At 60.8% G+C, this 26,269-nt stretch overlaps 3 protein-coding genes across 8 annotated transcripts in view; 1 reads left to right on the top strand and 2 right to left on the bottom strand.

The window, feature by feature from the left end:
* The window catches only part of RNH1 (ribonuclease/angiogenin inhibitor 1), a 116,701-nt gene that overhangs the window by 52,867 nt on the left and 37,565 nt on the right, over window positions 1-26,269 (bottom strand). The window lies entirely within an intron of this gene.
* On the bottom strand, window positions 2,936-7,642 carry HRAS (HRas proto-oncogene, GTPase). Of its 5 annotated transcripts, XM_081238857.1 has the most exons (6): window positions 5,776-5,905; window positions 4,410-4,571; window positions 4,064-4,242; window positions 3,814-3,973; window positions 3,642-3,723; window positions 3,165-3,301 (listed from the first exon to the last, which is right to left on the bottom strand). In XM_081238857.1, exons 2-5 carry the CDS (start codon window positions 4,518-4,520, stop codon window positions 3,661-3,663), a joined length of 513 nt encoding a protein of 170 aa, XP_081094983.1. In that variant the 5' UTR covers window positions 4,521-4,571; window positions 5,776-5,905; the 3' UTR covers window positions 3,165-3,301; window positions 3,642-3,660. The 5 variants fall into 5 exon arrangements, with proteins under 5 accessions (XP_081094982.1, XP_081094981.1, XP_081094979.1 ...); XM_081238856.1 differs by lacking the exons at window positions 3,642-3,723; window positions 5,776-5,905 and adding an exon at window positions 7,624-7,642 and having other exon boundaries at window positions 2,936-3,301; XM_081238855.1 differs by lacking the exons at window positions 3,642-3,723; window positions 5,776-5,905 and adding an exon at window positions 7,191-7,293 and having other exon boundaries at window positions 2,936-3,301.
* On the top strand, window positions 7,856-26,190 carry LRRC56 (leucine rich repeat containing 56). 2 transcript variants are annotated; one of them, XM_081238606.1, is made up of 13 exons: window positions 7,856-7,958; window positions 9,741-9,814; window positions 10,297-10,487; window positions 12,549-12,636; window positions 13,166-13,226; window positions 21,259-21,355; window positions 21,426-21,626; window positions 22,413-22,596; window positions 23,002-23,178; window positions 23,258-23,322; window positions 23,423-23,565; window positions 23,793-23,926; window positions 25,244-26,190. In XM_081238606.1, exons 3-13 carry the CDS (start codon window positions 10,311-10,313, stop codon window positions 25,534-25,536), a joined length of 1,620 nt encoding a protein of 539 aa, XP_081094732.1. In that variant the 5' UTR covers window positions 7,856-7,958; window positions 9,741-9,814; window positions 10,297-10,310; the 3' UTR covers window positions 25,537-26,190. The 2 variants fall into 2 exon arrangements, with proteins under 2 accessions (XP_081094732.1, XP_081094731.1); XM_081238605.1 differs by having other exon boundaries at window positions 22,335-22,605; window positions 23,423-23,926; window positions 25,244-25,376.

The raw sequence follows: 26,269 nt of genomic DNA, 5'->3' as shown, positions 1-26,269 counted from the left end.
GAGCAGGCTCACGGCAGCACGGCCACCTGGGCCCTGAGGGCAGCTGCCCGGCGCCCCGAAATAGGGAGGTTTCCAGCCGAGCATGCAGGCCCCGAGCCCCTGTGCCCTCCATCAAGACGAGGAACAGACGTCCACGGGCATTGACACCATCCAGTGGTTCCTCCAGTGCTTCATCGACTGGGCAACGCTGCCCAGGAGGCCGAGTCCCAGAGGTGCTCCCTGACCCCCTCCTGATGCCTGGGGAGGACCCAGCCCCACCCCCCAGACATGCCATGCCCCTCCCGAGGGGCGTCCGGGGGCAGCCCAGAGCCCTCCTGGTGGGCGCAGGGCATCTCGAAGTCCCAGCTGTTTCTGCTCTGGCTCCCATCAGAAGGCTGGGTCAGCCCGGGGGTGGGCAAGCCAGCGTTCTGCTCCACCACCGAGCGTGGGACAGGCTCTGTTGCCCCCAGACTAGGGTTCGTGCTGGCCAGGCCCTCAGGACCTTGAGTCCAGGAGCCACAGCCCCACCGGGACAAGCCCAGCCAGACGAGGAGCTGCAGGAGCTTGTCTGATGCAGCCTGGGCGACTGCGGGGGCCGGAGGCCGGAGGCGGGTTCTTACCCTGTGCTGGGACCACCACCGTGCCCAGCTCAAGCTGCCCCTCCTGGGCCTGCTGTCCCCACAGACCCCCTTTTCGCTCACCCTGAAGCTCTGGGACGCCTACATCCTGGAAAGCAAGCACATGCTGACGGCCATGGTGTACACAGCCCTCAAGGTCCCCGAGCATGGAGTGCAGGCCGCAGAGGAGGCAGGCCGGCCAGCACAGGAGGCCAGAGGCCGCCCTCCGGAGGACGCCCTTGGCAGTGGCCCTGCACGTGGCTCTCCCGGGCACAGCAGACCCCCCGGTGTGGTGCCCAGCGGAACATAGCCGCCGCCCACGGGAGGTGCCCCAGGGTGGGGGGCTGAGTCTTCCCAGTGGGGCCCCCGCCGGCCTGATGGCATCCGCAACCCCAGAACACCTCCTGAGGCTGCCCCTGGAAGGCCTGCAGGAGTTCCTGCAGGACACGCTTTCCTGGGCCTGGGCCCTGGAGGACGACGCGGTGCTCGGGCAGCTGCAGGCCTCGACGGCCGAGCTACGCAGGATGAAGTGGGACCTGCTTCCCCCAGGTGCACTCAGCAGCAGTCTCCTCCTGAGCCACCCTCTGGGCAGTGAGCGGTGGGGCGAGCCCCAGGCCTTCCTCCTCACCCCCGCCCATCTGCTCTTCTGCTCTAAGACTCGGCCGACCAGGCCAGGGCTGGGCATCAGGACAGCCAGGGGTCAGCAGCCTGGAGAGCTGTTCTCCGTGTTGGGCTGGGGCGGCCATGCAGGGTCCCACGGGCCCATCCTGCGCAGCCCGAACGGCCTGGTGGAGAAGCTGACCTGGTCTGTTCATTTCCAGCGAACCTGAAGAGTTCCCCACGAGGCCCCTGGGCCTGGAGCGACCTGCCCCAGCCCCCAGGCCTCTCCTTACCGCTCCCAGCATCAAGACGCTCCCCGGAGAAGACGGGCTGGCCCTCCCTGGCCCACCTACCCAGCACAAGCAGCCCGGCCCCTCGCCTGGCCTGGCCATCCTGAAGGTCAAAGAGCGGCGGCACGAGGGGGCAACGGCCGCAGGCTTCCCGCTAGGGGCCCCGGAGGCCCCGGGTCTGGCCTGCCTGTCCCCAGCCCAGGACAGTCCTCAGGATCGGCTGCGGCCACAGGGATGGAATTCCCTCCCAAGGCTCTCAGTGAACTATGAGGCCACAGGCAAGTGGCCCCCAGACATGGGCTTTAAGCCGGAATGCTGGGTCCTCTCCCCTTCAACACCTGCCTGGGCCACCCCCAGGGCCACACGACAGGCATGGCCCTGCAAGCCCACTGAGGTCCCAGCCACTGGCTCTGCCCAGCCCACTGAAGATGGCACTGCTAGGCCCACGACACCCCTCCTGCCCGGTGGCAACTGCAGCCAGCACCCCTCCCGGGGCAGTGACCAGCACGGCCACGATGGAGCCGGGGCAGTACCCCGAAAGCAAGCCCCGCACGTCCCCACAACCCCCCCAACCTCTGTGTCCACCAGGAAGCTGGACATTCAGGGGCCTCCAGAGGACAAGGTGACTGTGACCACAGTGACCCCGAGGCCCTGGGAAGCCAGTGACACGCCGTACTTCTTCACGCTGGCCTTTCTCGAGGACAGGACCCCCTCACACAGCAGAGGGCCCTGACCCAGAAGCGCCTGGCCTGGCCTGATTTGGGCCCCAGGAAGGCAAGGGCACTGTGAGCACCCCGACAGTTGGGATGATGACTAAAGGGGCCGCCCTGGCCCGTCCAGAGTTCTGCCCAAGGCAAGGTGAGCCCTCTCGGAGCTGCATGTGGCCACTTGGGGCCTGGATGGGCCCCACAGGCCGCTTTGGTGACCTGAGGTGGCCCTGGGAGCAACAGGCCACCTCCAACGAGGGGATGGCAGGGGCCAGCGGGCCACCCTCACACACATAAGGAGGCAGGGCCAGCCAGACGCCAGACCCCACGCAGCCAGCCACCTGGTCCCCACGGGGCAGAGCAGAGGGCGCCGCTGGACCCGACAGGCTGTGTCCCTCCCTCTGCCAAAGTCAGTTACTGCCTTCCAGGGTCCCCAAAACTCAGGAGATACGACCCCTCCCGTAGTCCCAAGAAGCTCCCCAGCCATTCCCTATGAAGGCCTCCCTCCCAGGGAAGGGACAGTCTTTGGTCTCAGTTTCCCCCCTTGCCAGTTAAAGGTGCATAAAGTTTCATGTGCTAAGTGGTAGATGGGTTGGTTCTCGCAGCACCCAGAGGTCTCTGGAGGACGCACCCGGGGCCCCCAGAGGCAGAGAAGCTGCCGGATGCACGAAGCTGAGGTTCCCGCATGCCTCCTGGGGCGTCACTCGCACCGCAGCCTCCCGGCCTCAGCCAAATGCCAGGGTCAAGACATGAAATAATTTACTGCGACTCAGCCTGTGCCCAGTGGGCCGGGACGGGGCTGGAGGAGAGTGACAGCGGGGGGCCGCCGGCGTCAGTTCATGACAGTCTGTGCAAAGCGTCCCGGGAGGCCCGCGGTCACTCTGTCCACCGACCTGGGCTGGCCAGGCTCTGGCCGCACCTCCTTCCTTCCCTGCGTCCTCAGCCCGCGTCTCAGCCAGCACCGCCACGGCCCGCGCCCACGCCGCTGTCAGGAGAGCAGGCACCTGCAGCTCAGGCAGCCCGGGCCGCCCTCGTCAGGCGGGCTCAGCTTGCGCGCCTTGTGCTGCCGGATTTCGCGCACCAGCGTGTAGAAGGCATCCTCCACGCCCTGGGAAGAGGGGGCCAGCTCAGGGGGGGCCCACTGCCTCGGCCTCGAGCAGAACCCCAGCCCCTTCTCCACCCCACCCCGCAAATGGGGAGTTGGACCCTGCTCCTCTCTGGCCCCAGGGGCCACCCCGTTGAGAGGCCTGTCCTCAGCAGCTCCCCCATGGCCCGCTGACCAGGACCCGTGGGGCAATCTGGGGGCACAGGGGTGGGGGCCCCAGGGTCACCGCTCCGGTCTGGCTCAGGGCAGCTCTCTCCAGGGACCTCCACCTCCCCCGGGAGCTGTGTCGGCCCAGACCCGGGCCCTGGCCTCCCTCGCTGCCCTGCCATCCGGGGAGACTTACAGCGAGAGGGGCTGCTGGGTCACGGGGGTCCCGGAGGGTCCCGGAGGGTCCCGGAGCTGGAGCCAGAGCCAGAGCGGCTGCCCTGCGTCAAGGGAGAGGGGGCAGTGAGTGCGGCTCCCGGGCGGGGCGGGGCGGGGCCCTGGCTAGCTGCGGGGGCAGGGGACCTGCTCACCTGGCGCGTCTTGGCCGACGTCTCGATGTAGGGGATGCCGTAGCTGCGGGCGAGGTCCTGGGCCTGCCGAGACTCCACGGTGCGTGCGGCCAGGTCACACTTGTTCCCCACCAGCACCATGGGCACATCGTCCGAGTCCTTCACCCGTTTGATCTGCTCCCTGCAAGGGGGAAGGCGTGAGCCGGCGGGCAGGCTGCCCGTGGCCCCTGAGGGAGGACTGGAGGCCCCTGAGGGCTGGCGGGCAGCTCACCTGTACTGGTGGATGTCCTCGAAGGACTTGGCGTTGTTGATGGCAAACACACAAAGGAAGCCCTCCCCGGTGCGCATGTACTGGTCCCGCATGGCGCTGTACTCCTCCTGGCCCGCTGTGTCCAGGATGTCCAGCAGGCACGTCTCCCCATCGATGACCACTTGCTTCCGGTAGGAGTCCTGGGGAGGACACTGCTTAGAAACAGCAGGCCCTCCGGGGACGGGACCCTCCCTCGTTCCTCTCGTGCCCCCCAAGACCTATGACGAAGAGACCCCCTCCTGCACAGCGGGTAGAAGACAAGCCCGTGTCAGGAGCCAGGCTGTGGACAGGGGCCAGGCCAGCTCACCTCTATGGTGGGATCGTACTCATCCACAAAGTGGTTCTGGATGAGCTGGATGGTCAGGGCGCTCTTCCCCACGCCTCCAGCGCCCACCACCACGAGCTTATACTCCGTCATTGCTCCTCAAAGGACCACAGCACAAGGCACTGCAGTGGTCGCCTGTCCCACCTGCCGAGGAAGCGGCACTCAGCACGGCCAGACCACACAGGGCAGGCCCACTGAGCTCCCTGGGCCAGCCTGCCCAGGCCCGGCCTGCCCTCTGGGCCCGGACATCCAGGTAATAGGGGCGGCAGACAGAATGGTGGCCCAGCCGCTCACCTGTGGCACCTCCAGCCCAGAGGTGGGAGGGGGGTCCTGCCTCCAGCTGCATTTAATGACTGTGTGAGAGAAGCAGGGAGCCGGCCCCCCAGAGGCAGGGCTGACAGCTGAGAGCGCCTCCCAAGCATGCACCCGAATTAGAAGCTGCTGGGTAGGCAAGAAGCCTGAACTGGAGAAGCCGTGGGCTGAGGTTACCAGCGCCCCCATGAGAACAGGCCTTGCCACAGTGGCGGGCACAGCAGCATGCCCGGACAGGCTGGTGGCAGCCGACAACCGGCTCCAGGGCCCCCCACCCCCGGGCATGCTGGTGCATTTGACAAGTATTCACTGAGCACCTACTGCATGCCAGGTACTGCTCCAGGCACAGGATGACGAGCAGACAGAAAGTCCCCCTGCCTTGGCAGGTTCGGGCTACGCTCCAAAGAAAAAATCCACATAAAGGAAAAATAAAGGGAAACCCACCGGGCCCCACTGCCAGAAGAACTTTGGAGAGCATAAGGAAGGTGAGGAGGCGGGCAGGGGGCCAGGGCTCCAGGAAGCAGAAGCTGATCACAGGAAAAGACCCAAAGGAGGTGTGGAAATAAGGAGACAGGTGAGAAAGGGAAAGGGCCTGGGGCCAAGGCCCCTAGGTGGGGTGCCCTCAATTTGTGACGCTTAAAGCGTTAAAGAAGGGATGCCCTTGTGGGGACAGTGGGCAGTGACTTCCAAGACCTCAGATTCGTCTGGTGTATGTGATGGCCGCCCGGTGCCCGAGCTCTTCGCAGGGGTCCTTGGGTCTCTGGCGGGTGGGAGACCCCGCCTAGCGCCATGGTCACGGGCGGGCCTCCGCTCGAGAACACCCAGCGCACTTGTGGGGCCCCGGAAGGCAGGGCCCGGGACACGGAGCCGAAGGGGTTGGCCTGGGTGAGGCAGAGCGGACCAGCCGCCGCCCGCAACCCGCGCCGCAGCGCCCCGCCCGCCGCCGCCGCCCGCGGCTCACCTGCGCCCCCGCGCGCCCTGCGAGGACAGCAGGCCCCCCGCCCGGCCCGGCCCTCGCCGCCCCCGCCGCACTCACCGCTCACTGGCACGACTGCCCCCGGGGCCGGGGCCGGGGCGGGGGCGGCGGCGGGGGCCGGGGTCGGGGCACTGGGCTCGCCCGGCGCATGGGCTCCGTCCGCGGCGGGTGCGGCTCGGGCTGCGGGCGGCGGACAACCGACCGGGCCGCGCACGCCCCGCCCCGCGCCCGTCCGTCAGCCCGGCACAGCCTGCCATTGGCCGCGCGCGCCGGGCCCCGCTCTGCCCCACCCCGGTTGGCCGAGAGGCCCGCCCGTCAGAGGCCTCGGCCGGGCGGGGCTTCCGGGAGCTGCGCGGAGGGCGGCTCCCGCCCGGCTGGGCCTCGTGGGCCGTGGCCTGAGGGGTTGGCTCCGCTGGGGATGGGGTCCGGGGGAGATAACTTATCCGGAGACTGCCCGGACTCTCCCGGGAACAGGCGGGGCTCGCGGGGAGATAGAGACCCCGCGGCGAAGCGGGTCTGCGGCCGGGTGTGTACTGGGGCGGGGTCGCCGATGTCCGACTCGAGCCCCTGCGCCGCTCTTGGAGCCCAGCGCCGGGCCCCTGGGCACCTTCACGGCGCGCACAGCTGCGCCCACGCCCCCCTAGGCCGTCCCTGCGCCGTTCCGCGCAGCACACCGTAGGGGTTCCGGAGCGGAGGGGACAGCCCGAGGGCTGAGCCTCAGGGAGGGTGGAGCCCACGGGGTCAGCACCGCAGACTCCCCCGGACCCGAGGCCGGGGAAAAGCGGAGGGGCTGCCGGGACGAGGGTCAGGTGCAGGTGGCTTCGGAAGGGGCTCCTCCCGGCTCCCAGAACGCCGGGCAGGTTCGGCGGGGTCCTTGGGCGCGGCTCAGCCATGCGCCCAGGGCCAGGCGGCGCAGGGCGCCTCGGCTGGGCGGGGACGTCTGAGCCCGCGGAGCAGCGAGTCCGGCTCAATCTTTTTACCCAGTGTGGGGGGTCTTGTTTTTCACTTACGTAGTGCGCAGCCCCGCCCCGGGCTCCGCAGAGGGCCCTTGTCCCGCACTCCCTGATCTCCAGCTTCCCCCAACTTCGGCAGGCCCTGCAGACTACCCGCCCACCCAGCTTCCCCAAAGCCCGGAGCCCAGCCCTGCAGAAGCTCACCCTGAGGCCCAAAATGGTACCCAGGAAATGCAACCCAAAAGCTGCCATAGGGGGTTGAATTGAAGACTCCCCCACCCCAAGCATAAATATGCACATTGTATCTCCTTTAGAGACTCTCAGAAGTACATGATTTAATATTTTAAAAAATTTCAAAGTAACGCATAAACACATTCTCCTTGTTTATAAGAAAGAATGGTGCATTACACGTAAGGCCAAACCTCCCCCTCTGCTCAGCCGGCACCCCCTTCCATTCCTACCCCTTCCGCGCCGTTCGGCCCACCTCCCGTGCCGGCTCCGTGCTGTTCCCCAGAAGCTCACCCTACTGCAAGCCTTGACCTCGGCGGGCCCCTGGGGGCCGCCCCCGCCCCAGGCACGGCGCCGACCCCACGTGCCGTGGCTGTGTCCGGTTGGCCGTCCCGCGCACTGCGCCGCGGCCACGACGGAGCCCGCCTCGCGCCTGACGCGCGTAGACGCGAAGTAAAGGCGGATAAGTGAAAACGGGTGACGGCGCCTCTCGCCGGCGCGGACACTCCGGACTCCCCTCCAGGAGTCCAGGTCTGCATTTCCCTCGTCTTCAGAGGGTCCTTTCCCAAGGCGCTTCCTTTAAATCCCGCAGGGCCTTGGCCTCAGGGACGACCCGACACGGGCGCCTACCACCTGAGAAAGGTGGGCGCGAGTCTCCACCCCAGACCACCTTTGCGGAAGCCGACACCTGGCCTGCCTGTGCCCCGCCGTCTCGACCGCGTCTCACCTCCCTAGCTGCCCTCCCGGCCCGAGGGGCGCTCCCGCGCGTGCGGGGCGGGACACGCGCGAACCTCCCAACCTGGTTGGCCGCCGCCCCGCCCGCCCTCCCGCCGGCCCTAGCAACCATTGCTAAGGGGCGCGGCTCGGCCTCGCGGAGCTGGAAGATTCCCGCGGCTCATGAATATTTGCAGATTCAGAGGAGGCCCCGCCCCCGTTGCCTTGGCGCCCAGGCCCCTCAACCTCGCGGCCGGAGTAGCAACCCCAAGTCGAAGAGAGCGCCCGGCGAAGGAGGGCGCCCGGGACCAAGCCCCCGAGGCTGGGGCACCGGGGCCGACCCCTCAGGTGAGAGCCGAGCGCGCCTTTGGGTCCGGGGCCGCAGGCTTCGCTGTCTCCTCCCGTGTCGGGGGGAAACTGAGGCTGGGGATGGAGCAGAAAGACAGTGAGGTCCCAGTGATGCCCCAGTTGTCAGATCTGGTCCCCTGGGGACCCATCCCACAACCCCTGGCCCTGCTGAGGGTCTCGCGGTCACCGGGACAGGAGGGACCCCAAGCCCTGCCTAGGGACCCACTCTGGGAGTTTCCATGATGGGGACCTAGGAGGGGAGAGGCCCTACCCTCAGAAGGGATAGCAGGTGGAGGGGACCCAGAGAGGTGATGAGCCCAGCCAGGAGCTGGTGTTAGTCTGGGCCGTGGAGAGAGAAAGGCCACCACATTTCCAACTTCGGGGTCTCACGGAGTGGCAGGGCAGGATGGGATCAGGGCCATGAACAGTGTGGACGGGTCCAGGCCAGTGAGTAGATGTGAAGGGATAGTGTCTCAATGGGAACCTCAGCCTCCACCCCAGGCCCTGCTCCTTGGACCCCAAGACCTTTAGCTAATCTGGACCCATACTCTGGGCCTAGTCATGGGCAGGACCTCAGGTCAGCTGTTCTCAGGCACAAAGGGAAGAGGGTGGCCCACTGGCGTCCCAGGCCACAGCCTGGCCAGCCCGTCCCTTTCCCAGAGCCCAAGGCTGGCAGCCCTGGGGTAGGTGGGGGCAGCATCTTCCTAGAGGGCCTGGTGCTGGGGTCCTCCTTTGAGGCTTAGGGCCTTTCACCAGCTGGAGAAAGGCAGGCAGCAGAGGAACTTTTGGAAAGAAATCCTGGCCAGAAATTCCGTGAGGCTCTTCGTGAGGCTCCCCTGCATGGCCTTCACCTCCTTGGGTCCTCGGTGTGTGGTCACTTTCCAGACAAGGGCACGTGGAGCCCGGGCAGCTTGTCCCAAGGCCCAGCACTCCCTCCCACCCTCTCTGTCAAAGGCTAGCTGACCACCCGCACCCCGGGAAGGATGAATCTTGACCATCCACAGGGGGTGATAGACAAGAACAGTGGCCAGAAGCTGCATCTGCCACATTCACTGATTTTGGGGGGGGATATTCTTGAGCCCCTGTTCTGCACACTGGACATGGCAGGTGAGTGTCCTGCCCACACAGAGCTCACTTGCTGTCTCAGGGAAGGCACTCACTCGACTGAACCGAGGGCTGTAGAAGGGGGTCGGTCTTATAAGGTAGTAAGTCCAGGAAGGTCAGGAGGGAGCACAGGGGTAGGGGTCGGCGAGGCCCTGATCCAAGGTGGAGGGAAGAAGCCAGGATTTCCATACAGACTTCAGAGATGATTCCAGGGTCTGGGGCCAGGCACAGGCATCTGTGTCTTTAAGGAGCAATGCCAGGTGAGCCTGGTGCAGGTGGACCACCTCCTGTGGGCCTGGTGGTAACGCCCAAGAGGGACAGGGTGCCTGGGAGGCCAGCCCACAGGGGATGGTCCAGAGCAACAGGCCAGGGACCCCTTTTGGAGAGGGTAGAGTTGAGGATGGAGGGAAGTGGAGATCTGAATGAAGACCAAGCATTTGCATTGGATGGACCCAGAGGGACCCTAGTGTCGGTCACCCATATGGCTGTCTTCCCAGTCAGCCGGGCCAGGTGCCCCATCAGGATGGTTGAAAGGACCTAAGGGCCAGGCCCCAGGCTGACAGCCCCACACCTCTGCACCTGCTCACTTCTGGGCCCTGTGACCTTGGCCCAGCCTGTCCCAGGTCCCTCGAGCATGGTGACCTGGCCAGGAGGCCAACCTGACTGTCCCTCTCGCAGGTGCCGCCTGGGGCCACATGCTGCCCTCTTGCCCAGATGTTTGACCCACGGTGGGAAAAAGCAGCTGCCTCCAGGTGAGGGGGTCTCAATGGGCACAGGGGTAGGGGGGGAGTGCCTAAGACCCTGGTCCTGAGCCCCCCAGGGTCGGAGACCATCAGGTGGAGAAGGACACACAGCACAAGGCCTGAGGCAGAGGCTTGCTGCTGGTTACAGCAGCACATGGGCGAATGGGACCTCGAGGCAGCCCCCCTCCCTGGCCTACCTGGGGCCTCAGAGGGTAGGCCAGAGCTGGCACCCTGCATGGACCCTAAAGGATGGGCAGAAACACAGGGAGGGCGGCCTGCCCAGGCCAGGGGTGTGAGCCCAGGCTGAGGGAGGAGACGGCAAGGCCCCCGGCAGGCTGGGGCTTCACCATTACAGCCTTCTCTGGGCCAGAGGTGGGCTCCGGGGGCTTGTTGTGTGCGTGCATACATCAAGGGCTGCACAGGGTCTCGGCTGGGCTGTGGATCAGAGGAAGAGCAGAGGCTGATCAGCTTTACCCTCTGCCTACACCCAGCAGGTTGGATGTGAATGGACCAGGCCTGGGACAGAGCCCATGGGCCTTGGCCAAGCATAGCCAGTGTCCGCGTGCGGGCGCTGAGCTGGCAGAGCCGGCACAAGCCCCGCCCCCAGAGCAAGGCCCCGGGCAGCCGAGGGGGCAGCCACAGCGGGTGGCTGCCAGAGGAGCACCTGTCACCCGCCCGACTGGTGAGTGCCGGGGGGCTGGGCTCGGCCGCAGGGGCCCGCGTGGCTGACAGATGCCCTCGGCCCGCTGGGGCCCCTGCGCCTGCTCCACCCTTGGGCCAACCCCAGGTGCTTGGTGACACAGATGTCCCCCAGGAATTCAGGCCGCAGAAGGGCCTGAGCCAGGCCCAGCCACAGATTTGCTGAGCCCCTACTGTGCGCTGGGCTCCAGGGACCCCTCCGTGAACCAGAGAGAAGGCCCCTCATTCCTGTGGGAAAAGGGTGACCGCCCATCCAAGCGCGTGGCGCACAGACTTAGGGAACCACGAGCAGAGGAGGGAGAGGCATCTGCAGGGCGGGGCATCCTGGGGTCCCACTGACCGCATCTGGCGCAGTTGTTGAAGGCTTTCTCCCAAACCTGGGATGTGGTGGCAGCCGCTTCCCACCCCCACCCTGGGGCCCAGCAGGTTCTGCAGAGCCCTTGTGACTGCAGGTTCCTGCCCAGTGACCCTAGAGAGCAGCCCTGCACCTCCTGGTGACCGGACCCCTTCCCTTTCTGGCCATGCCCCTCGCCCGTCATTGGCCACGCTAAGGGCCAGGCGCTCCCCAGCACCCCTCCAGCCCGCACAAACACTTGCACCCAGGTGAGGGACCCCTAGAGACCCTGGGGTGACGCACCCACCAACACTCGGCAGAAGGAAGCCTGGCTGCCTGAGGTCCCCACGCACTTTCCTGACCAACTCGGAGAAGGGTCCATGAGGTCTGGTCACTGCAGGTGGACAGGACACTCCCGCCGGCCCCCTCCCCACACCCCCCAGCAGCCCCTGTGTGTCCGCCCTCCAGCCAGGCCTGCAGCGCCCGCAGCACCCAGGGTCCTGGTCCAGCGTGGACCCGTCACGTCAGGCCGCCGGCCCCCGCTGCTGCACGGGCTGGGTGCTGGGGACACGCCTTGATCAGAGCTACTCCGTCCACCCTGGGACCTCCCCCTCCGCCACCCAGCTCCTGGCTGGGGAGAGAGCCTGCCTGTGTGAGCGCGGCCCAAGCACCCCAGGTCCACCCTTGCTTCCTAACGTATTTGAGTCCAGTGCCCACCATGCCAAAGCGTGGCTGCTGAAGCATTTCCCTCAGTCGCTGGAACTGGGGGTCTCAGGCCTCTGTCCTCCCAGACCCTCCCGCACGTAGCCAGCATGTGGCAACTGGTTTCTCCCTGAGGCTGAGTCTTACTGAGTCGTCCTAACTCCAAGCACTTCTTCGTTTTTTCTTTTACTGGTTTGAGCTGAGAAGCCATTTTATTTTCCAAGCCACGAGTTCCAGGACCCCTGGGCTCTCTCCACCAGCTCTGAACTCTGCCTTCTGTAAAACCTCATCAAATGCAGTGAACTGTGGCCAGCTCACTCTGCCCACAATTGCCTGGCACCTCTCCACCCCCGTCACAGGTTCACTGTGTGCATCTTCTGCCATCCAGGTTACTACAGGAGACCCTTTTACCAAAAATTCCATTGTCACATGACCTGGGTCTCCATTTTTCCAGCTTCAGTAACGCTCACGTCACACACCACCCCCACCAGTCCCCATCCAGTGTCACGTCGTTTCATCATTTTGTTATGGTAGCTATTGGAGCTGCACCTAGGTCCCAAGTTTTGTATGAGTCAGCTATTGCTATAGTGATGCTACGTAACAGACACCCCCCAAACTCATCAGCTTGCAGTGCAAGTGCACCGTCCATGGGTTTGAAGGAGGCTGGGGCTCGGCCGTGCTGAGCAGAGCTGGGCTCCAGGCCCCGAGCTGCACTGGGTCTGTCCATGGGTCTTGTTAGGACACCAGCACACCTCAGGGCACACCCTTCTCTGGCAACGGCCCCACCAGCCGCACAGGATCACAATCTCCACTCTTGTCACTTCACACTTCTCGTCCCGCCGGAGCCAATCATGGCCGCAGTCAACATGGGCGAGGCAGGGAAACGTCTGCCACCTGCTCCAGCCTTGCAGCCAAAAGCAGGCGTTTCCCGGGGGCGGGGGTGGGGGGGGCGGGGTGTGTGTGACTACTGTCCAGCTCTCAGGGCTGACTCCCCACCGACTCCTGCAGCAGGCCCTGGCCCAGGTGGATGACCTCCGACTGGTGAGCGTGCTGGAGTTGTGTGTCAACACCCACGAAAACAGCCTGGGGAACTTTGGTGAGAGCCGCCCCCGTGCACACCCACCACCATCACAGCCAGGCCGTGCTTGAAGGCTCGGTCTGCTCGGGCCCTGCCCACCAGGATATGGTCTTTGGACCACTGCACCCACAGACCTGCCCTGCACCCCTCTCTCCAGGAACTGAGAACCCTCTCCCGGGGCCCTGAGAGCACGGGACACTGGCTGGGGGGGCCGTGCTCTGGAGCCCAGTGTGTGGTCTGGGCGTGCCCGCAGTTCCCCGTGGGAGGCGGCCTGGGGGCAAGACCCGCGCCAGCCAGGCTCCCCTCCCCGCAGAGTCCCATGGCCCCGTGGCCTTCTGTGTGCCTCTGCCCCCACGGGGTGCCTCCTGCACCCTCCCCTGCTGGCCTGCGTCATTCAAGCTGGGCCTCAGACATCAGCATGTGGCCCCAAGGCTGCCCCTGGGCCTCAGAGCAGCCGCCGGGCAGCAGGGGCCGAGGGGCACTGACGCCTCTGAAGGTGCAAAGGGCGGCAGGGCCTGCGCTGACCTCTCTTCCTGCGGCCCCACAGGGCTGCACCTGCCCAACCTCAGCCAGCTGAAGTTGAACGGTAGCTGCCTGGGCTCCCTGAGGTGAGTGTCCACCCCCCGCGGGGGTCACAGGGGAGGGCGTGCCGCCGGCCTGGGGGGGGTCCTGTGCATCCCACTATCTCCGGCTCCCGGCCCTAACGCCCACCCCTGGTCACGTCGCCCACCCCTGGTCAGCTGGAGGCCCCGCTGAGGGTGACACCAGCCACCCGGAGCCTGCCGTCAGGGTCGGGCTGGTCACACCAGGTTTTGTGGCTGACGCGGTCTCCAGGGACCTCCCTGTGGTGCCCGGAAGGCTCCCACTGACCTTTGGCAGAGGACCCCCAACCCGCGAGCCTGGGCGGCTCATCACCGACCAGCTTCTGGATTTGGGGCATCCCCACACCCCTCACCACAGCCCAGGGCTGTGTCCCCGTGTTGGTGGGGCCGTAGCTGGGGGTTGAGCCGGCCCCCATCAGCCCAGCAAGACGAACAGAGGAGCATGGCCGCTGCTGCCCAGCCGGACTTCAGGCCCCACGTGAAACACAATAGCATCTTTTTTTTTTTTTTTTTTTTTTTTTTTTTTTTTTTTGCTGTACGCGGGCCTCTCACTGCTGTGGCCTCTCCCGTTGCGGAGCACAGGCTCCGGACACACAGGCTCCGCGGCCATGGCTCGCGGGCCCAGCCGCTGCGCGGCATGTGGGATCTTCCGGGATAGGGGCACGAACCCGTGTCCCCTGCATCGGCAGGCGGACTCTCAACCACTGCGCCACCAGGGAAGCCCACAATAGCATCTTAATAGCTTAAAAGACAAAATGCAAAAATCAGGACAGATTAAGGTTTTTGCTTACTTCGTCGGGCTGGAAAGAACAAAGCTGAAGTAATATCAGAGTTTATTGGGTGTTTGAACAAAATGGGTGTCAGGAAAACCCTGCTGGGATTTTTTTTTGTTATTTTTTTTATAAATTTATTTTATTTATTTATTTTGGGCAGCGTTGGGTCTTCGTTGCTGCGCGCGGGCTTTCTCTAGTTGTGGCGAGCAGGGGCCACTCTTCGTTGCGATGCGCGGGCTTCTCATTGCGGTGGCTTCTCGTGTTGTAGACGCGTGGGCCTCAGTAGTTGTGGCACGCGGGCTTCAATAGTTGTGGCTCACAGGCTCCAGAGCTCAGGCTCAGCAATTGTGGCGCACGGGCTTAGTTGCTCCACAGCATGTGAGATTCTCCCGGACCATGGTCCCCTGCATTGGCAGGCGGATTCCTAACCACTGCTCCACAAGGGAAGCCCAACCCTGCTGGTTTTATGCAGCCAGACAGCCGTCCTGGGGCAGTGGGAGGCCAGTCCCCATTCTAGAAAGTTCTCCTGATGTTTTAAATGGGCTGTAAGTATCCAGTCATTTCCAGAGGAGATGATAAAGGTATTCATTAAGCAGCCTTGCACGATTTTTCCTATTTGTACTGCTGTTTGTTGAATAAATATCAAAAAGAATTTGAAAAACGCCTGAAAGCCTAGAAGTGGAAGCAAAGAAGATCAGAGGCCGCATGGCCCCCGTAGGCAGGGACAAGCAGGTGGATGCCAGCTTCCACGGCTCCTGCATGGCTCCTGGGCCTGCAAGGAAGGGTCTGGAGAGCAGGTTCTCAGAATTGCCTTTAGTACCGATACATGGTTCAGCACTATTCTGACAGAGACGTCAATACTTTAAGTTAACAAAGACAAAACAAAATCATATTTACTCCTTCATTATTAAGGCTTACAAAATTAGCTCAAAGAACAATAAAATATATAGAAAACATATAAAATAAAGGATGGAAACTACAAAGAGAAGTGGAAGGTATAAAATTAAGTATTCGTTACCATTTGTAACAAAACAAAATATTTGATTTCAAAAAACATCAATTCCAAGAAAAAATGAAATCATGATTTCTATAAAACGTGTGTTCTGTCCCTTGATAACGCCAGTGAAAAATGTAAGGAATCTTTAAGTTGTCTGTTAGCGAATCCTGAAACTTGGCCAAACGCTGTTTGCAAATCTCCACGGAGTGATAGTAAACGAATGTTTGTAAAAGGAAGCTGATTCAATATGACGGTGCAATGAAGTAGTATTACGGCTTAGCTGGTGACAGAGAGAGCCAAGACACTAGAACCTCAGGCAGTGTTATGAGGACGGGAAAGTCTCTCTGAAGCTGAGAGAGAATTCAGCCCCGGAAAGTGTCACGGACGTGAGGACAGATGGGGCTGGTTTCCAGGCCGGCCAGCATCCGACAAGAGCATCCTTCACCAGGACCACTGTGTGCGGAAACCACAGTAACAATCTCTGAAACTCAACCACTAACTTGGAGATCATTAAAATGATTGAAGGGACAGTTCTCACTACAGCTTAATCGCGTGTGTGTCCCCTGAAGACTCTCCACCCTTCCTCCTCCCGTGAACTCAGACCATGGTGGCTTTCACTTAAACAGAAACCCCTCATTTTGATTTGTTCCAGTCCATCAGTTCTGGCTGGTATTGTGGGTGTTTTTTAGGTTTGTCCACACCCCAAGGTCTTGGAGATATTCTACTTTTTCTTCTATTCATTTATGGTCTCACTTTTCATTTGGGGGTCTTTAATCCTACTTATCTGTGAGGTTGCTTCCACTCCCGATATGTGTTAATCATCGTAGTTTCCCTTTTTCCAAACTGACCTAGCTATTCCTGAGCACTTATTCTTGCATGTGAGTTTTGCAGTCAGTTTGCTGGGTTTCACACACCCTTATCTTTCAGGATTTTGTTTTGTTTTGTTTTGGAATTTTAAAGTCACATGCTCATTTGGGTAAATTTTTACGTTACATACATCCATGAATATGGTCTAGCTCTCCATTCATGTGTGCTTTAATGTTTTTAATAGTCTTTAAACTTCTTCTGTAAAGTTTATAGGTTAGGACGCTTTCAGCTGCAAGTTACAGAAACCTGCATCCAACCGGCCTGAAGAGTGAGAAATTCTTTATCCCTTAAGTGCCTAAGGACCACGGGGCAAACCCTGTTCTAAGCACAGAGGATATGTCAGGGAACAGAATAGGTGAGAATCCCTGTCTCTGAGGGCACACAAGGAGCCCGGTGGTGGCTCACGCAGCCGGTGGCCCCTCAGGATGTGGACCCCATCCCCATGCCTGGGGCTGCTGCAGCCATGTTGGTGGGCTGAGGGAGTGTGGTAGCTAGTCTTCTAGGGTTGCTGAACAAAGCACCACGAACCAGGTGTCTTGAACAGCAGAAACTGACTCCCTCAGGTCTGGAGGCCACCAGTCAAGATCAAGGTGTATCTCCTTCTGAGGCAGAGGGAGAACCCAGCTCACTCCTCGCTCCTGGGGGTTTCCTGGCCACCTTTGACGTTCCTTGGCTTGTAGACTCATCACCCCAATCTCTGCCTTCAGCTCACGTGGCCTTCTTCTCCCTGTGTCCAGATCCAAATTTCCCCATTTTGTAAGGACACCAGTCATATTGGATTAGGGCCCACCTCACCTCCACCAATTACATCTTCAGAGACCCTGTTTCCACATCAGATCACATTCTGAGGTCCTGAAGGTTAGGACTCCAACATATGAATTTGGCGGGGTGGGGGGGTGGGGCGGGAGGATGCAATTCATCCCATAACAGGAAATGTGCCTTCCTGTGTCCATCAGTAAGAACAAGAAGGTTCCCAGCACTCTTCTGTGTTTCTTTGGCCAGAACTGTATCATGTATATACTCTCTTACACCAACCACTAGTAAGGGAATGGAATTATGATTGCAGTGAGCTAACCAGGACCCCTACCTGTGCACCCTGCTGCCACTTGGGACAGGGCAGGACACCAACCTCCTCTGAAGGCAGGGCTCCCTGAAACCAGAACTGAATTAATTCCCACATACTTATAGTATTTTTATAATCATGGATGAGGGCCTGATTCTGCTGTATTCTGTTTGATTGTTGCAAATTTAGAGAAACACTATGCTGATTTAGAATAGATTTTTTTAATTATTATTTTATTAACTTTTATTGGAGTATAGTTGCTTTACAATATTCTGTTAGTTTCTACTGTACAGCAAAGTGAATCAGCTATATGTATACATATGTGCTCTCTTTTTTGGATTTCCTAGAATAGATTTTTTTTTTTTCCGGTTCACGGGCCTCTCACTGTTGTGGTCTCTCCCATTGCGGAGCACAGGCTCTGGACACGCAGGCCCATCGGCCATGGCTCACGGGCCTAGCCACTCTGTGGCATGTGGGATCTTCCCAGACCAGGGCACGAACCTGGGTCCCCTGCATCGGCAGGCGGACTCTCAACCACTGCGCCACCAGGGAAGCCCTAGAATAGATTTTTTAAATCAATAAAACAATTGATTTTTATAAATGGGTCTATTACCTTTGGCAGTAGTGTACCTTTGTTTTGTATTTAACATTATTGCCAAACTGCCCTATTAATTCAAATAATTTGTTAATTCAGATGGGTTTCTGTATTGATGGTGATGTTATCAGCAAGTTACAAGTGCTATCTTTCACTCAAATCCTCCTGCTCCTTTTTCTTGTCTTATTGCTTTGGCCAGGATCTACTAGCCAGTACAATGTTAGACAGTGGCAATGACAGTAGCAGGCATCCTTGGTTTGTTCCCGATCTTAATGGGTATGTGTCTGGGTTCCTCTGCATCTATTGACATGATCATAAAATGATATTTCTCCTTTAGTCTATTTATGCACTTGATTCCACTGACAGATTTTGTGATGGTAATTCATCCTTACATTCCTGCAGTAACACTACTTGATGAGTTATTTTTAAATCACTGTAAGGTTAAAATAATATTTGCTTTGCAATTTTCACATCAGTCTTCATGAGTGATAGTGCATTAATGCCCCAGTTTGTACTTCTCTGGTCCTGGAATCAAGGACTGACTCAGACAGGGCCCTCCCTTTTATTGTTCTCTTCAACTGCTTAATTTTTTGAAACTTCCTGTACAGGAAATTATTGTGGAAGATAGAGATTGTCTATTCCATGATAGATCTTATTTTTAAAACTGATCCAGATCCGGGGACTTGGTGGGGGTGCGGCGAGGGGTGTTAATCACTTTAATTTCTTTAGTGGTTATTAGTCTAGTTTTCTTTCTTTTGCCACCAGCTTTGTCTAGTTTCCAAGAATGTTGGTATAGAGTTTGTTCATAATGGTTTTTGTTATTTTAAATTGCTGCTATAGCCATAATTATTCCTCTTTTTAAGTTCCATACATTTATTTGCATTGTCCCTCTGTTCATCCTTGATCAGTCCTGCCAGAGGATTGTCTATTAAGTTTTTAAAGAATCAGCACTGGGCTCTGTTAATCTTCTCTATGGTTTTTCTAGTTATTACTGGTTCTATTCTAATCTTGATTACATCTTTCCTTCATGTTCTTTTGTTATTTGCTGTTGTTCTTTTTCTGGCTCCTTGAGCTGAATGCTTAGCTTAACTGTTCTACTCCTTACAGTTTTTTGATAAATATATTTAAAGATCTAACTTTCTAGGGCTTCTCTGGTGGCGCAGTGGTTAAGAATCCGCCTGCCAATGCAGGGGACACAGGTTCCAGCCCTGGTCCGGGAAGATCCCACATGCCGCGGAGCAACTAAGCCTGTGCGCCACAACTACTAAGCCTGCTCTCTAGAGCCCGCGAGCCACAACTACTCAGCCCACATGCTGCAACTACTGAAGCTCGTGCGCCTAAAACCCGTGCTCCACAACAAGAGAAACCACCGCAATGAGAAGCCCACGCACCACAACAGAGAAGCCCCCGCTCACCACAACTAGAGAAAAGCCCGCATGCAGTAACGAAAACCCAATGCAGCCAAAAATTAATTAATTTTAAAAAATAAAAATAAATAAAAGAATCCTGGAGGGCAGCTAGCAGAGGTTGGCATGTGCAGAATTGTAATCTTTACAGAAGTGAAGAGAAACAATAGAACCTAACAGATGTTTAAACAATAAAGAAAACTTGTCAGACATAAAAGAAAACTTTCAATCTACAGATTGAAATAAAAAACTGAAACTGAATTGCCAACCCTGAAACATATCCTAATAAAGTTCTTGGACTTCAAGACACAGATCATATTGGGGGCAGCCAAGGAAAGAGATCAAGTCTTCCTTTAAGAAGAGAAATAAAAGGAAGTTTTCCTCAGACTTCTCCATAGAAACACTCAAAGCCAGAAGACAGTAGAATGATGTCTACATGGCCCAGCAGAAAGATGGTATGAATCAAGAATTTCATACCCAGCCAACATTTTGGAATGAGTAAGAGATTAAGGAAAATAGTTTGATTAGCCCCTCTTGAAAGAATCATGAGACGCAAATTTCAGCCAATTAAAAGATGATTGGGGGCTTCCCTGGTGGCGCAGTGGTTGAGTCCACCTGCCGATGCAGTGGACATGGGTTCGTGCCCCGGTCCGGGAGGATCCCACATGCCGTGGAGTGGCTGGGCCCGTGAGCCATGGCCGCTGGGCCTGCGTGTCCGGAGCCTGTACTCCTCAGCAGGAGAGGCCACAGCACTGAGAGGCCCGCTTACTGCAAAAAAAAAAAAAAAAAAAAAAAGATGATTGGAAAATGCATTGAAGGCAATAGACTGGGGAGGAACATGGAATCTCTGTAACTAAAGGTGGAGATTACGGTAACAGAACAGAACTTTAAAAACGCAACATACAGGTTAATCGGTGGATGAGACATAACCGAAGGAGAATTTGTGAACCGGAAGATGGGCCCCAGTGATGCAGAAAGGTGAGGCGGGCCAGGAACACCTCAGAAGTGAGGAGGTGCCTTCACATGGACCAGGGGAGCAGACAGAGCCCCTAAAGCAGGAGGAAGAGCAGATGCCAAGACCTGGCGCACCACAGTGCAGGTGTGATTCAGGACCATGGGGAGACCAGAGCTGCTGGAGCCGGGGCAGGGAGGGCAGGGCACCAGCAAGGACCAACGTGTGCCACCTCATCACCGCAGGGAAGCCCCTCACCTCAGCATCTCCAGTGAGTCAGCATTTCCAGGCAGCATTTCAGACCCTCATTCCCAATCTGAATGCCCAAGAAGCTATTAATAGTATAATTAGGAATATAGCAATACCCCCAGCATGAAAGGGAGAAGTCAGGACAAACCCACAGGACCCCAGAGGAAGCAGACAATGCCAGGAGGGGAGTAAAACGTCCAGGCACCTTCAGTGAATGTTCTGAGAGACACGGAAGAAGACGTGGCTTCTTTGCACCCTCAAAACAAGAACAGAATGCCATGAAATAAGATCAGAGAACAACGAAGGGCGCTTGGGAATTAAATGTATGAGGGCTGACAAAAAATGTTACCAGCATTGTTGGAAGAGAAGGGAATCTCCCAGAAAGCAGAGGAAAGGCAAAGAGATGGAAATGGGAGAGAGAAGGGATGAGAACAAGCTCCTTCTCAGAGACCACACGTGAGAGGCTGAGCTCCAGATATGAGAGCAGAGACCGCGAGGAGAAAAAATACAAAAGGGAACATCCCAGAAGCTGATGGAAAGGATGTGCAACAGTGGGCTGGTGCCCAGACAGGAGACGAGGGCCACCCAGGCTGAGACGACCCTGCGGGCAGAGGTGGGGCCCACTGAGGTGGGGGGCAGATGGGAGAGCCCCAGCCTGCCCACTGGCAGGGGAGCGGCCGCCAAGGGAGGGTGGCACAAACAAGTCCCAGGTGGGGGCAGGGGGAGGGGCTGTGACACAGGGAAATCATCCACAAAAAAGGCCGGGGGGAAAGAGGGAGGGAGGACACCCTGGCTGACCCCGCTGGGGAGGGGACATCTCGCCCACACCCACTGCAGCGGGCAGCGGCCGTCTAGCACGAGGGCAGCTCCTGCAGCCAGGCCCGGACCCTGCAGGGGTTGGATAAGGTGCCCAAGACAGGCGGCTGCAGCCAGGAGGGAAGACAAGGGGCCGGGGGCTCTGGAGCCCCTTCCTCGGCTTGGAGGCCACCCAAGCCAGTCACAACTGTCCCTGAACCTGGAGACAGACAGATGTGGGTGGCGGCTGGGCAGGAGGCATGGCACAGGGCCTTCACGGCCACCGAGACACGACCCTCCGCCCCAGGACCGCACTGACCAGCCAACCCTACCCTCTGCAGGGACCTGGGCACCTCCCTGGGCCACCTGCAGGTGCTGTGGCTGGCTCGCTGCGGCCTGGCTGACCTGGATGGCATCGGCTCCTTCCCGGCCCTGAAGGTGGGTCTGCGGAGCTCTGGGGGGTGCAGGAGGCGTGGGGGCCCTGACTGAGCCCCCTCATGCCCCCCAGGAACTCTACCTTTCCTACAACGACATCTCGGACCTGAGCCCGCTGTGCCTGCTTGAGCAGCTGGAGGTGCTGGACCTGGAGGGCAACTGTGTGGAGGACCCGGGACAGCTGCGCTACCTGCAGCTGTGCCCGCGGCTGGCCACGCTCACCCTGGACGGCAACCCGCTATGCCTGCGGCCCGGCCCCGGCCCCATCCACCAGGTGGGCACCGGGCGGGGAGGCGCTCTGTAGCTCCAGCCTCTCGGCCCGGGCACTGCTTTGCCCACCTGAACGCCGGCCGGGTCGCAGGGGATCCCAGGGCACACGCCTAGGGCACACCCGTCTGTTGCCGGGGGCTTCTTCACTGGGAGCTCATTCCCATGTTGCTGGAGGCCCAGCGGCTGCCAGCTTGTCCTCCTGGGTCAGGACCAGACTCCGAAGGGCCACGCGTACACCCCAAGAGGTCTGTGCACATGCCATGGGGAACCATGCGTGTTCTGTACAGTCTCCACGTAGAGCCATGTACATGAGCACGCACGCTCACATACACACACCCGTGCAGGCCCCGTGCAGAGGCAGCCTCACCCCCTGCAGCACTGCTCATAAACCGGGGGCCTGTGCACATTGCCCGCGGCTGCACACCCCCCTGCACTGCCCATGCACACCCAGAGCTCACACGCCTGCCCAGCTACTCGTGGTGCCCGTGCACAGCGGCTGCCCACTGGGCCGGAGCTCTGAGTTCAGGGCAGCTCCACAGGCCAGAGGGCACCCCTGGACCCTGGCAGTGAGCCCAGAGAGTGAGGTCATGCATGGGTAAGAGCCCAGGGTCCCTGCAGTCCCTGCTGTCCCAGAGTGACCCTGGCTGGCCTGGCAGCCTGGGCAGAGAGAGATGGCATCCCCAACCCCCAGCTCCCCTGCATTGCCCCCCAGCAGGTCTGGGGGCAGCGGCTACAGGGCGATGCTGGCCTGACGGGCCCACCGGACGCAGGCCTGCCACCCCCACCGCAGGTGCCCCAGGGCTACAACTACCGGGCAGAGGTCAGGAAGCTCATCCCCCAGCTGCAGGTCTTGGATGAGTTGCCGGCCACACACACACGCCTGCCGACCTCCCGGAAGCTGGACCACGACTGGCTCATGGTGAAGGAGGCCATCAAGGAGGGCAGCGTCCTGGACAGCCTGCTCCCCGGGCTGGGTACAGACGGTAGCGGTACAGGGGCCTCGGGCTGGTGCTGCCCCAGGAGAGGGCTCCACCCCCCCACCACTGGCCCCGCCCACAGGTCTCTCAGAGACAGAGAGCTGCCTCATGTCCCTTCTCAGCCTCGAACCCCCCGCCCCCGCCAGCCTGCTCCATCCCCAGAGCCCTGCACACCCACCCCCAGGCCAGGACACCCTCCCTGTGAGCCACCCTGGTGGGGGCCTCCCCAACCATCCTCAGGGGGAAAGGAGGGCCAAACCTGCCCCCTGGTGGCGCTGGGCCTTGGGCACATGGATGCTGGGTGGTGGGGGGCCCTGCTCCGTGGACAGGGTTCACCTTGGGGGATCCTGGGTGGCCGGCTGGCGTGGGCCTTGATGACCTCTGATTTTGACTGTTGTGCAGGTTCTCCCCACAGATCCCCCGTTTGGAGACGCAGCCCCAAGCTATGCTCACCTGAGACCCAGCGCAGGGCCCCCAGGCCCTGGCCCCACTCCCTGCTGGTCCCCGGGGGCCCCCTGCCTGCAGGCCTTCTTCCCCAGGGCCCAGCCCCAGAGGACGACGCCAGCAGCCTCACCCACGGTAGGCGACCCACCTCGGCGTGAAGCTGCCCTGTAGCCCCTCAGCCCCGAACTAGGCCCAGCCGCACCCTCTTCTTCAGGTGCCAGCAGGGTCCTCTGTGGAAACCCCGCCAAAGGCCTGCAGGAGCGCCGGCACCAGTGCCAGGTACAGCCTGCTCCCCACAGGGGGCTGTGCCCCGGCCTGACGGCGCCTGCCCCAGCACCCCCCGAAGGCCGTGCCCCTGAACCAGCCCATCCCTCCCCAGGCTGGGGCACACCCAGAGGGGCTGCCGCCTCCCGGGCCTGAAGACCTGGCTGCCCGGGCCTCCACCCCAGGGCCTGACCCTGCAGACAGCTGCCACCTCCTGGCCTCAGCCGGGCTTCCAGCCTTGAGGGAGCTACGCCTGCGGTGGGTGCTCACTGCCCCCCAGCCTGGCCCCGCCACCCTGTGTGTCCCGACCGGTGGGGGCTTCTGGCTGGGACCTGCCTTGGCTGAGTGCTTGCTGGTCCTCCCGGTGGCTGGATGGGCTGGTCATGGGAGCCCAAGGCTGGGGCACCAGCCCGGAGCCACACTCATCTGGGATTGGCTCCAAAGGAGGGGCAGGGCTGCAGCCTCTCCCCTTCCCCACACCCCAGTCCCCTCCCCAGTAGGTGCCTGGAGTCCTGGGAGGAGGGGGCCGCCACCCCCAGGGGCCCACAGAAGGGCCCTGAAGAAGAGCAGCACAAGGCTGGGCCCAAGACTCGCCCCAGCCCCCTGAGCCTGGCCCCAGGTACCGGCGTGACCGCGCACACAGGCTCAGACCAGCTCTGCCCGCTCCTCAGCCAGGCTCTGAGATGGGTGGGACGGGGAGGTCCTCTCTTGGGGGTGGGGTCTCACGACCGAGGGGTTCCAACCCCAAGTCCCCCTCCCCTGAGCCCATGGGACCATGTGGCCACTGGGGCTGGATGAGAGAGAGAGAGAAGGCCCTCCAGAGAAGGGCAGTGTGAGCAGAGGCCAGAGGGGTCCTGAATGAAAGAGCAAGTGGCCCCAGGGGTGGGGGCAGTGAGGGGCCAGGACCAACAAGCAGGACAGACCCGCCAGAAGTCCTGAGGGGAGCATGGCACAAGGCCAGCAAAGGGAGCAAGGCCACCAGACGGGCAGGAGACTAAGGTGGGGAGGGGTACCGCCCTTCCTCTGCAGACAGGGCCTGTGCTGGGCTCAGGACACAGAATTAAGCCAGGGCGAGGCCCTCCCTCAGGGACACTGGCTTCAGAGTGACCATGGCTGAGAGCAGCAAATGCAGGGCCTTGAGGCAGAGAGACCCCTCACCCAGCAGGCCTCAGGGAGGCTTCCTGGAGGAAGGGTCTGAACCGACTGGCAGAACAGCTGGGTGGGCAAACCCGGGGAGGGGGCATTGTAAGCAGGGGCCACAGGAGTGTAGGCTGCAAGATTGGCCCAATGACCCTCCAGGGTGGCGTGGCATTGGGGGCGGGTTCGCATCAAGGAAGCCAGGATGGAGCAGGAATAGGGCAGGTCAAAGCTCTGCACTTCCTGTGCTGGCTGCAGCCTGCAGGGAGGGGCTGGGGAAGGTGGGCCATGAGACAGCCAGGAGGGGTGGAGAGGTGGAGGGGGAGCAGGCAGGCAGCCAGGAGGAGTGGCTGGAGGGGTGACAGCCAGTGAGGGACAAAGGGGTGCCAGGACCTCCTACTCCAGTCCGGGTCCGGGTGGGCTCTGGGTGACCACAGACACACCCACCCAGCCTGCCCTCAGGTGGGTGCCAGGGCCTCGCTCTATAGGGGAGGTTTGGGAACTGCCCCAGGGCCACCAGCCTGTGAGCATGCCCTGGGGGACAGGACCCAGTGACACAAAGCCAGAGCCCAGACTTCCCCAGAGGTGGGTCCAGCTCAAGCAAAGGTCAGAGGTCACAGGGCCGAGGGGTCACAACTTCCCTGGGGAGCACAGGAAGTGGGGCAGTGGTGTGCTGCCTTGGGGGTGGTGAAAGGCTAAGGGGAGGAGCCACAGTGGACACTGCAGCCCTGCCCATGGTGACCACCCCAAGTGACTCCTTGGGGGCCCTTGTCTGACATGCTCTTTCCTTCTTTTCCAGAGCCTTCCAGGACACTGGGCTACAGCCTGACCCCCTCTCCTCCCAAGTCCCTCATGCCATCTGACAGGGGCAGCAGCTCCTGGGGGTCCGCAGATCTGCAGTTCCGGGGGCGTCGCCTCAGAGCCCTGGATAGTCTGGGGCCTAGCCTGGGTCAGGGGCTGGCTGCAATGACTGCTCTGAGAGCCCTAGAGGTGGCCTCAGGCCCCAGCCCTCGAGCCGAAGGCTGTCCAGGCCCAAAGCCAGCACCAGATCCAGCAGCCAGACCCCCAGCCTCCGGTGCATGCCGCACCTGAACCTCATCTCATCCCAGCCCAACCCCAGCCCTAGCATACACCACTACCCACTGCCAGGCTGGCCTGGGCAGTAGGCAAGGGCCCCAGGGCGATCATGGGAGCCCCCGTGTGAACTCTGGCCTCACAGAACCCAGAGGACCTGGGCGGGTGTGTTGCGGGGTGGGAAGTGAGCCTGGTCCGGCAGAGGACCCTCTTGGTAGAGGGAAGTTGGGACCACCAAGGGTGGGAAGAGGGAGAGCCCAGGAGAGGATGGTCCAACTCGCCACCGCTGGCCCAGCTGCCCACCTCTTCCGTATGCCCTGGCCTTCCCAGGAGGAGCAGGCCTGGAAGAGAGCAGACTGGGCCCAGGCCGAGGTGGCTGGAGCTGGGCCCTGTCCATCGCCTGGCCAGCCCTCCAGCCGCCCCAGGGCTCTGAGCCACCCTTGGGTTGCCGTGGTCCCGAGCAGAGGCGCTTGCCCTAGGCCAACCAGGGTGCGACCACGCCTCCCATCCCTGGTGGACTTGTGGGGTTCTCCGCGCGGGGACGGGGTAGCCAGCTCCCTCCTCTTGGGGCCGGATACCCGGAAACCAAGCGAATCATTTTCGACTCTCAGGTGTACAGAAATGCGGTTTACTTGGTAGGCGGCGTTGGTTCAATAAACTATGCAGCTGGCACCGCCTGCCTCCGGCGCTTTCTCCCCGCCCCGCCCCGCAGCCACAGTCGTGGAGACGCGGGAGCACAGGGCCGGGGCCG

Source organism: Mesoplodon bidens (assembly GCF_964165515.1).
Source record: "Mesoplodon bidens genome assembly, chromosome: 7".
NCBI classification, from domain to species: Eukaryota; Metazoa; Chordata; class Mammalia; order Artiodactyla; family Ziphiidae; genus Mesoplodon; species Mesoplodon bidens.
Note: the sequence above shows the minus strand (reverse complement) of the source record. Positions and strands in the feature narration are given on the sequence as shown.

Excerpts from the sequence above, each read along its gene's own strand:
- HRAS (XM_081238856.1), bottom strand. The coding sequence starts at position 4,520 with ATGACGGAGTATAAGCTCGTGGTGGTGGGCGCTGGAGGCGTGGGGAAG. Across the intron at positions 4,243-4,409 it reads AGTACGATCCCACCATAGAG|GACTCCTACCGGAAGCAAGT; the intron begins GTGAGCTGGCCT and ends TGTCCTCCCCAG. Across the intron at positions 3,302-3,813 it reads CGTCGGCCAAGACGCGCCAG|GGCGTGGAGGATGCCTTCTA; the intron begins GTGAGCAGGTCC and ends CCCTCTTCCCAG.
- LRRC56 (XM_081238605.1), top strand. The coding sequence starts at position 10,311 with ATGGACCAGGCCTGGGACAGAGCCCATGGGCCTTGGCCAAGCATAGCC. Across the intron at positions 21,627-22,334 it reads GCCCCGGCCCCATCCACCAG|CAGGTCTGGGGGCAGCGGCT; the intron begins GTGGGCACCGGG and ends ATTGCCCCCCAG. Across the intron at positions 22,606-23,001 it reads CCCCGGGCTGGGTACAGACG|GTTCTCCCCACAGATCCCCC; the intron begins GTAGCGGTACAG and ends ACTGTTGTGCAG.